Source organism: Arachis hypogaea, chromosome 20 (assembly GCF_003086295.3).
Source record: "Arachis hypogaea cultivar Tifrunner chromosome 20, arahy.Tifrunner.gnm2.J5K5, whole genome shotgun sequence".
NCBI lineage: Eukaryota > Viridiplantae > Streptophyta > Magnoliopsida > Fabales > Fabaceae > Arachis > Arachis hypogaea.
Window position 1 is genome coordinate 94,004,938 of NC_092055.1, and position 11,240 is coordinate 94,016,177.

General features: G+C 35.2%; 1 protein-coding gene and 1 non-coding gene across 2 annotated transcripts; both read right to left on the reverse strand.

Moving 5' to 3' along the window:
• Window positions 1-822: 822 nt before the first annotated feature.
• Window positions 823-4,260, reverse strand: LOC112782483 (uncharacterized). The gene is made up of 6 exons (XM_025824880.3): window positions 3,059-4,260; window positions 2,341-2,503; window positions 1,987-2,163; window positions 1,812-1,895; window positions 1,626-1,707; window positions 823-1,527 (listed from the first exon to the last, which is right to left on the reverse strand). Exons 1-6 carry the CDS (start codon window positions 3,433-3,435, stop codon window positions 1,088-1,090), a joined length of 1,323 nt encoding a protein of 440 aa, XP_025680665.1. The 5' UTR covers window positions 3,436-4,260; the 3' UTR covers window positions 823-1,087.
• Window positions 4,261-10,811: 6,551 nt separating this feature from the next.
• LOC112787686 (small nucleolar RNA R71) lies at window positions 10,812-10,919 on the reverse strand. The gene has a single exon (XR_003195085.1). It is a non-coding gene; the product is annotated as a small nucleolar RNA R71 (small nucleolar RNA).
• Between the last annotated feature and the right edge of the window lie 321 nt (window positions 10,920-11,240).

Here is an 11,240-nt window from a genome sequence, read left to right on the forward strand (position 1 = left end):
ATATATATAATCGAGTCAGTTCACGAGTTAATGAGTTAAGTTTATCCAAATTCAAGTTCGATTTATTTAATTTATGAGCTCAACTCCAGGCTCAAACTTGGCTCATCAGCTCACGAGCTCAGCTTATCTCATGAGCTGGTTTAATTCACTTCTAGTCCTAACAAAGACAAAGGAGTATCGGCTGTGTTTTGTTTTGATTTTTTGAACAAAGGAAAGAGAGCTTTCTTTTTTTGGAGAGAGGCAAGGGCATTTCAACCCAAGTTACTCAGGTTTAAAAGTAAAAATTACAACAAATGTAAGAGATGAAGTTTGAATTGGAATACTTTAGATTAAAGTTAAGATACTAAGCTAATTAAATTACAATTTTGCTTTTATAGAAGTACTACTAATTGTTTTATAAAACGTTGGGGCCCATTGTCTACTATAAGCTCCACCACTACCAACAGTTATATAATTCCAAAAAGTAACATCAAGGTTTCTATGAATGCAGGAACTTGCAAGAGGGATTTCGCCATCTAATCAAGAAACAATATCTACAAGAGTAGTGGAAGAAGAAACCAAGCCCATTCGGAAACCAAGTGTGGCACTACAGTTTGATGGTTTGCATTGTTTTGAAACATTTGTTATGAATTAAATTCTCTGAAATATGTCCAACTTAACTGATTTTATGAGAGAAATAAAATAGTAGAAGACTTCATATTTGTTCTTTCAAATAATGTCTCAATTTATTTCAAATCATTCAAGATATTTCCACTGCCAACCATTCTTAATTCTTAAACGTAACAACATAGCATGCTACAAAAGACTTAATTAACCGAGAAATTTGAGAAAAAGAGCGAAATTTTATGATGTAGCTGAGTTTATACAACCATCATACTCTGTAGTCTGGACCAATAATTTTTTCACGGTCCAAATCAGAAAAAACTTCAATGACAACCCCTCAACACTAGCCGATGGTAAATTATATTATTTTTCAATCGACATTATTTTTTTTTTTTCATAATGATTTTGCCTACAACAATAAAATCTAAAGGTTCTAATAGAACTCCTTCAATTGCTTCTTCTATATACTGGATTACACCTATCATCATCTTCTACCTATATTGGCAAATCTTCTTGCAACACCAAATATGGCATACTTTGCCACCAATCCCCTATCAATACTACAAGCAAGAGCAATAGCACCCCCTATGACTAATATCTTTGGTATGTTCATACCCTTCGGTTTCTCGGAAGACGTCGCATTTTCGTCGATCTCAGATCGATTCTCAGCGGATCCAATGTTCTCCAAGTATTCTGGAGGGACTTTGGTGTTGACCCCGGCCAAGAAAGCATGCCGAGAAAGCGAGGTTCCAGAGGCTCTTGCATGTTGGTACGCACGCAAACCTGGCTCGATCTTCTGAACTGTTCCCCACATTCCTTTCTTTACTCCGATTTTTGCAATTTCCCATGGAATCCCCATTTCTTCATGATGGAAGAGGATAACTTCACAGGAACTTAGCTTGCCCTTGGCTCTCTTTGATTCCACTGATATTAAAAACAAAATTTTAATCCTAACTCCAAACAAATCTAACATTCAAGTTAATCAATCTAATGCAACAAGTTTCAAAATAATCGATATGTACCTGCCCGAATACACCAACTTGAGTAGTATGTGTCGACTCGCCTTGGTTTATCTTGTCTTGGAATCGAAGGACAATCTATTCCCTGTACAGGAAAACATAACAGCAAAGGAACAGAGAAATTAGAACCATCATCCGAATCAAGCAATATGCAAATGACCGAAGTATCATCGAATCTTCTTCGCATACCTTTGTCACGCAATAGTATGATCCTCCAGATTCAAATATTCGTCGACCAATAATGTATTCTCTGTCTTTGCAGAAAAATGGGAACTGCACAGCATTGTTTTTTTCGATAATCAGCACACATAATCAATTATAAAAGTTAACTTGAATACATAAACCAGCTTTGAAGAATTTGCACCTTCCGTATCCACTGCACTTTGATGGTTCCAGTAGTGGGACACTCTTGTATCATTGTTGACTTTGCAAGCATGTCATCCCATCTGGGCCGAAACTCATCATCCCAGAATAAATCCCTTACAATTTCAGGAGTAGCATCTTCAAACACAGTTCTACTTCTGTATTCGGGAGGACCATCCTACCAAACCAAGTCGAAAATCAGTAAACCAAACTGATAAATTGCAAGTGACGCAAGACCTTATAAATAAATATCGACACAAATCGTCAATCACATAAGAGCAGGTCAAATCCAATACACAAATTGAAGTGGAACTAACTAATAAACCTCAACAAATTAGCAGAATAAGTGAAATACCTTTGGTTCTCTGCGCCATGCTTGGTAATCCATGTTCGGAGTAGAGCGATCCATCATCATCATCCAGGGGAGACCCCCATCTTTCTCCTCCACGAGCTGCCACAGGTGATGTAAATCCTCCATAGTAACAGCATTAGATGTTTCTCCACTAGAATTTAAGGCACTGCATAGTAATGTCACAAGTATGTTAATCCTTGAACCAAAAAAGACACACACAAATACATGCGGCAAAAAGACTACAAAAAAATAAACAAATAAAACAATTGATAAGTCGATGATTATCCCACCAAACTAACATATCCTGATGTAATTATCTGGTCAGGCTTCACACATTTCACCATTGGGTCCGGTCCTTCCCTGGACCCGTGTTAACGCGGGATGCTTGTGCACCGGGCTCTCCTTTTTTATAGTTAGATTATGCAGAATTAAGTGGCTTAAATATTTCGTTACAATTCTTTCTTTCAAGAAGAGTACTCCGCAAAACTACTAATTAAGCCACGTTTTATCACCAGAGTTTAACGGGTTTTTAGACAAAGGTTTGACACACACAACCAAGAAAAACCGAAGATTCAATCTTCAAAGTTGTCACATAAAATAACTTCAAAACAATCTAAGTCAACATCTGAATTTTCTTGTCCCTGTTATGAATAACGTTTCTATTCCAATAACGTAAACGATTTCAAATAATATATTCAACGAGCGGATGAATGCAGCATACCTGCTAGTGTTATCAATTTTCATTGGCAATGAAGAAGAGCCTTTCTTATCCATCCCTTTCACAAGCATAGATTTATTAACAGCTAATGATTCTGGATTTGGAGCCTGCATTTTAATAGAAGTAAGGCTTGGAGAAGAAGCATAGGCCTTCAAAGGTGACAAAATAGACTTGGAAGGTGAAGAAGAAGATGATGATGAAGACGAGCCAATAAATTTTCCTTTCGCTAGGCTCGCCCAATTGGGTTTCCATACCCATCCAATTAGAACACCAAAAAGAAATGCTACCCATATTGGACCAAGAAACATTGCTACACCTATGCATACACCCAAGATTGCAGGGTTCTCCAACATATCATGAACATATTGTGACAAAGCCATGGCAACAATAACAAACAATTCTTTCTTCAAAATTCAACAAAAAGAAAGATAGAAATACCCTCCTTTTTTTTATTGATAGGTTAAAGGGGTTTGCAACAAGAAGGAGCTGTAGAAGATTTTAGGTGAAGGTATAACAAATTCAGACACGGTAAACAGAAAAGCAAGCAACTTTGGCGAAAAATTAGAGAAAGATTAGGATGAAGGTTAAGGGGTAGTGGTGGTTGTTGGAAGAAAAAAGTGATTAAGACATGAAGGGTTCAAATAAGAGCAGAAGAAGAAGAAGAAGAAGAAGAAGAAGAGAGGTTGTGTTGTCTTGTCTTGGGTTTCAATTTTCATCCAACAACGACGCCGTCGTGTTGGCGAGGCATGATGGTAAAAACGTTACCAATGGCGGTGGTTTATGTGTGTTATTATCTTCTTCTTTGTTGTTGTTGTTGTTGTTATTTGAGATGTTTTCTTTGTTGGGATTGGATTATTGGTGGATGAGAATTGAGGAAAGAGATAAGTGTGAGAGAGGAACCAATGGGCGTTTTGGGGAATAAATAAGAAGCCAAATATAAATAAAAGGAAGGGGAAAATGGTGGTGGGAATTGGGAATTTGAGAAAAGGAAGAAGATGCGTGTGAATTGGAAGCTACTATTACTATGTTATTGTTGTTCGTTGAAAGCGAGGGTTTGGAGCTTGCTAAGTCTAACGTGTTTCCAATTGACGGTGTTTGTTGGTTCGGTCTTAAAAATTGATTGAAATATTTAAAAAAAAAATGAATGGAGGTAACACAAAGCTATATCAAAGTACTAGTACTACATTGGTTTATATAAATTAAGCAATCATATAGTAAGTGGCTACTATGGTCTATGGACACGCCAAGGCCTTCACGTTTTGTGAAACTCGTTTTTCTTGCGTTTCTTATGTCGAGTTTAACACTTTACCCTACATTAATGTAATTGATAACATCTTCAACATCATATATACCATATGGTATTTTGAATAAAAAAAGCTTCATAACAACGTTTTTCATAGAGAATTGTTTGAATGTGGTCCTTACAAACCACAGACCACTGCATTTGTTTTATTCTATTTTAACTTTAATATGTACATTGTACTGTACCAAATCTTGCAACATAATCACCTATCTGGTTGCTGCACCGGCCAGTGTGCTTAGGGTTTAGTCCTTTCCAAGTTTACATATTTTTACCGCAAATTAATTTTACTACGACTGCATACTTGGTGAAATACAATTGTGTGATAATAGAGGGGGATATTTCTTGAGTATGAAGGAAACAAGAATTCGGACTCTCTGATTTTTTCTAAAATAAAAAATAGTGTCATTTAACAATAAATCGGACTATAAAATTTTTTTAACAAAAATAAAAAATTAAAATTAAAATTTCTTTTCTCAACCAATAAAAAAAAGTGAAATCGCACTCTCTTATTTCCCTTTTTGAAAACAGTTTTTATAGTATTGAAAAATCATAAAAAATTAAAATTTTTTATCCAATTTTTACTTCAAGTTATTAGTTACTAGAAGAAACATTATTATTCATTTAATGGCACTATGCATAAAATAAAGAGTAATTCACTAATAAAATAAATGCAGTTTAAAATTGTACAGATATTCTAAATTAGAATTAATTATACACCCAGTTTTAAACGTATTTATTTAAATCAAATAACATAATTCGATTTTACCTATTTACATGTAAATTAAATAGGCAAATTCGAATTAGCATGTGTTTCACTTGATTTCTGGTAACCTCAACAAAGTTTCTCGACAGGGTGTCGAATCAAGCTTGTATCAAGATTTCAAGTATCGAGGAGCAAATACGACTCCTTTGAAAAAGAGTAGGCCCGACTTGGGAATTATTTAGTGTTTGTGTCGAAACGTATGAGATGCTTGAATTGTGGCAAATAATAAAGAATTGTAATAAAACAGATGAAGCTTAAAAATTGCAATTGAAAGAAAGCAAAATGCTCGAAGAACAGAACTAAAAACTAAAATACGTAAAGCAAATAATGAAAAGAAAACAAATAAATGAAAAGAAACAGAAAAAAGAAGATAAAAGAAAAGCAAATAAAAGTGGACTTCCAACACTCACATGCACTTGTGCTCCATAGTCTTCCATTGCATTGCTGGGACTGAGAATTTTGGCAGAGGTTTATTTGTGATGATTTAGTATTTTTGAAGAAGTCCTAGATCTCTTCTGAGTTTCTATTATTTATAAACCATGGAAATAGACTTGCCATGGAGCATGTTGTCCACTATTTTACTTTTTCCTTTTTCTCATCCATGACCTTGCCTTGACCATGAAGAATCTTGTCCCCCAAGTTTTGACACCCACATCTTCCTTGGTCTTCAAGTCCCAGTTTTCTTCAGCTTGGTCCTCAAATTTCGCACTCATGTTCTCCATTCAGCTTGAAAATCGAGTAGCAAACCTTGATGCTCAAGGAAAGACAATAACTACTTTTCGACTTCAATTTTTTTGTATCATCTTTCTTTAACTTCAGTTTGCTCGTTTTTGCTTCTGTAGTCGAAACACTGCTTCTATAGTTGAAACCATTGGCAGTCGAAACGCCCTTTTGTCGAGAAAATCCTTTTTTTTTGTACCAACAAGTTGTCCCTTTAAAACTTTTTATTTTGTTCAAAAATACAAGTTTTAATATTCCTCATGTTGGGCACGTGCAACCTTTTCAAATTCTCAAAATTTGAAAGAACAATTACGCATCATTTAAAATAACGCGCGTTTTTATGAGAATACATAACGTTCCCTGGGTTTTAATGAGTCATTCCTTGAATAGAGTACTACTTAAATTCTCCCTGTCAGATTACCTCATGAGTCGACTTGGGCTCTTAAGAAGAAATTAGTTGTTTATTCTCCCAGTATGTAGCTTGACAGTTTGACTTGGCCTAAGCCTTACTTTCTCTTCTGTCTCTCGATTCTAGAGATGAACCACCAAAGAATCTCAACTCAATACCAGTATCTAAATATCAGTCGTTGTTTCTTATCGACTCTTGGTTTTCATGAATGGTGGTCGAAGTATTTTTCTACTCATTGTGCATCTCTCGACCAAGCCCTTTCTAATATGGTTTTCCATGCTGTGTAGACAGCGACGAAGAAAACCAAAAGTAAGCATATAGAAGAAATCTTTAATTTCTTTTCAAATACTTCTTTAGGCATCATTTTTTATACTCGACTCATCTTACTTTTGATTCCTTTAGTTACTTGACAGAAAACCATCACTAAAGTTGCTGCTGATCCACAACTAGTTGAGAAAAACTGGGATACTGATGAGCGGATAATTTATACGCTTATTAGCATTGTTTTTAGTATGTTTTTAGTAGGATCTAGTTACTTTTAGGGATATTTTCATTAGTTTTTATGTTAAATTCATATTTCTGGACTTTACTATGAGTTTGTGTGTTTTTCTGTGATTTCAGGTATTTTCTGGCTGAAATTGAAGGACTTGAGCAAAAATCAGATTCAGAGGTTGAAGAAGGACTGCTGATGCTGTTGGATTTTGACCTCCCTACACTCAAAGTGGATTTTTTGGAGCTACAGAACTCAAAAAGGCGCGCTTCCAATTGCGTTGGAAAGTAGACATCCAGAGCTTTCCAGCAATGTATAATAGTCCATACTTTGGCCGAGTTTAGATGACGTAAAAGGGCGTTGAACGCCAGTTCTACGCTGCTGTCTGGAGTTAAACGCCAGAAACAAGTCACAAACCAGAGTTGAACGCCAGAAATACGTTACAACCTGGCGTTCAACTCCAGAAAGAGCCTCTGCACGTGTAACATTCAAGCTCAGCCCAAGCACACACCAAGTGGGCCCCGGAAGTGGATTTATGCATCAATTACTTACTTCTGTAAACCCTAGTGACTAGTTTATTATAAATAGAACTTTTTATCATTGTATTCGCAGTCTTGGTTACTCCGGTTCCCCTCTGGGGCCGAGACCAATGAACTCCATTATCACTTATGTATTTTCAACGGTAGAGTTTCTACACTCCATAGATTAAGGTGTGGAGCTCTGCTGTTCCTCAAAGATTAATGCAAAGTACTACTGTTTTCTATTCAATTCATCTTATTTCGCTTCTAAGATATTCATTCGCACTTCAACCTGAATGTGATGAACGTGACAATCATCATCATTCCTTATGAACGCGTGCCTGACAACCACCTTCGTTCTACCTTAGATTGAATGAGTGTCTCTTAGATCTCTTAATCGGAATCTTCGTGGTGTAAGCTAGAATGATGGCGGCATTCAAGAGAATCCGGAAAGTCTAAACCTTGTCTGTGGTATTCCGAGTAGGATTCAATGATTGAATGACTGTAACGAGCTTCAAACTCGCGAGTGCTGAGCGTAGTGACAGACGCAAAAGGATAGTAAATCCTATTCCAGCATGATCGGGAACCTCAGATGATTAGCCGTGCCGTGACAGGGCATCTTGGACCATTTTCACAAGAGGAGGGGATGTAGCCACTGACAACGGTGATGCCCTTGCATAAAGCCAGCCATATAAAGGAGTAACACTGATTGGATGAAGACAGCAGGAAAACGGAGGTTCAGATGAACGAATGCATCTCTCTACGCCTATCTGAAATTCTCATCAATGATTTACATAAGTATTTCTATCCTTAGTTTATTATTTATTTTCGAAAACTACTTAACTATTTTATATCCGCCTGACTGAGATTTACAAGGTGACCATAGCTTGCTTCATACCAACAATCTCCGTGGGATTCGACCCTTACTCACGTAAGGTATTACTTGGACGACCCAGTGCACTTGCTGGTTAGTTATGCGAAGTTGTGAAGATATGTTTAGACCATGGTTCTGTGCATCCGTTTTTGGTGCCATTGCCAGGGAATCAATTTCGAACAACAATTCACAACCTGAGTAACAATTTTGCATACCAAGTTTTTGGCGCCGTTGCCGGGGATTGTTCGAGTTTGGACAACTGACGGTTCATCTTGTTGCTCAGATTAGGTAATTTTCTTCTTATTTTAATTTTCAAAAATTTTTCAAAAATCTTTCAAAAAATTTTTCATCTCTTTTTCAAAAAAATAAAATAAAATAAAATAAAATAAAAATGTTTTCAAAAATATATTTTTCTTCAAAATTTTTAAGAATGAATTCTAGTGTTTCATGAAACATGTTGAATCCTATCTGGCTGTAAAGCCATACCCAAACTGCTTTGGGATTGGTCTTCAACTAATCACCTCAATAGAGCCATGCCCAATTCTTCTGGATAGGGTATGTCAGGCGTGTCATGTCTGAGTTACATACTAAAGCTTGGCTGGCTATTAAGCCATGCCTGACCCTTTTGATTGGAGCTTTAGACTAAAAAGTATAAGATTCCTGGAATTCATATTAAAAATTTTGGAATCCTTATTTTTCTCTTTTCTAAATAATTTTCGAAAAATATAAAATAAAAATCCAAAAAAATTAGAAAATCATAAAAATAAAAAATATTTTCATGTTTCTTGTTTGAGTCTTGAGTCATGTTATAAGTTTGGTGTCAATTGCATGTGCATCTTGCATTTTTTCGAAAATTCATGCATTCATAGTGTTCTTCATGATCTTCAAGTTGTTCTTGGTAAGTCTTCTTGTTTGATCTTTGCATTTGCATGTTTTGTGTCTTTTCTTATTTTTCATATGCATTCTTGAAATCTTAGTGTCTAAGCAATAAAGATTTCTAAGTTTGGTGTCTTGCATATTTTCCTTGCATTAAAATTTTTTTTTTCAAAAATGTGTTCTTGATGTTCATCATGATCTTCATAGTGTTCTTGGTGTTCATCTTGACATTCATAGCATTCTTGCATGCATTCATTGTTTTGATCCATAACTTTCATGCATTGCATCATTTTTCTTGTTTTTCTCTCTCATCATAAAAATTCAAAAAATCAAAAAATATCTTTCCCTTTTTCTCTCTTAAAATTTCGAAAATTAGATTTGACTTTTTCAAAAATTTTTAAAATCTAGTTGTTTTTATGAGTCAAATCAAATTTTCAATTTTAAAAAAAATCTTATCTTTTTCAAAATCTTTTTCAAAAATCAAATCTTTTTCAAATTTCTTAGTTATTTTCGAAAATTCCAAAAATATTTTTCAAAAATATTTTTCTTAATTTTACATCATAATTTTCGAAATAACAATAACAATTAATGTTTTGATTCAAAAATTTCAAGTTTGTTACTTGCTTGTTAAGAAAGATTCAAACTTTGAGTTCTAGAATCATATCTTGTGATTTCTTGTGAATCAAGTCATTAATTGTGATTTTAAAAATCAAACCTTTTTCAAAAACTAATTTCAATCATATCTTTTCAAAAATATCTTCTTATCTTATCTTTTTCAAAAAATTTGATTTCAAAATATCTTTTCTAACTTCCTAACTTCTTATCTTTTCAAAATTTGTTTCAACTAACTTTTTGTTTGTTTCTTATCTTTTTCAAAACTACCTAACTAACTCCCTCTCTCTAATTTTCGAAAGTATCTTCCTTCTTTTTCAAAAATTTCTTTTTAATTAACTAATTATTTTATTTTATTTTATTTTTGAATTTTCAGAAATTACTAACCTTTTTCAAAAACTAATTTCGAAAATCACTAACTCTTTTTCAAAAATAATTTTCGAAAATTCTCCTTCTCTCTCATCTCCTTCTATTTTATTTATTCATCTACTAACATCTCTCCCTCACTCCCCAAAAATCCGAACCCTCTCTCTCTCTCTGAGTTCAGTTTTTCTTTTTTTCTTTTCTTCTACTCACACAAGGACCTCTATACTGTGGTATAAAGGATCCCTATTATTATTATTATTATTATTTTTTATGTGCTCTCTTCTTTGTCATATGAGCAGGAGCAAGGACAAGAATATTCTTGTTGAAGCAGATCCAGAACCTGAAAGGACTCTGAAGAGGAAACTAAGAGAAGCTAAATTACAACAATCCAGAGATAACCTTTCAGAAATTTTCGAACAAGAAGAGGAGATGGCAGCCGAAAATAATAATAATGCAAGGAGGATGCTTGGTGACTTTACTGCACCAAATTCCAATTTACATGGAAGAAGCATCTCCATTCCTGCCATTGGAGCAAACAATTTTGAGCTGAAACCTCAGCTAGTTTCTCTGATGCAGCAGAACTGCAAGTTTCATGGACTTCCATCTGAAGATCCTTTTCAGTTCTTAACTGAATTCTTGTAGATCTGTGATACTGTTAAGACTAATGGAGTAGATCCTGAAGTCTACAGGCTCATGCTTTTCCCTTTTGCTGTAAGAGACAGAGCTAGAATATGGTTGGACTCTCAACCCAAAGACAGCCTGAACTCTTGGGATAAGCTGGTCACGACTTTCTTAGCCAAGTTCTTTCCTCCTCAAAAGCTGAGCAAGCTTAGAGCTGATGTTCAAACCTTCAGACAGAAAGAAGGTGAATCCCTCTATGAAGCTTGGGAAAGATACAAGCAGCTGACCAAAAAGTGTCCTTCTGACATGCTTTCAGAATGGACCATCCTGGATATATTCTATGATGGTTTATCTGAGCTATCAAAGATGTCATTGGATACTTCTGTAGGTGGATCCATTCACCTAAAGAAAACGCCTGCAGAAGCTCAAGAACTCATTGACATGGTTGCTAATAACCAGTTCATGTACACTTCTGAGAGGAACCATGTGAGTAATGGGACGCCTATGAAGAAGGGAGTTCTTGAAGTTGATACTCTGAATGCCATATTGGCTCAGAACAAAATATTGACTCAGCAAGTCAATGTGATTTCTCAGAGTCTGAATGGAATGCAAGCTGCATCCAACAGTACTCAA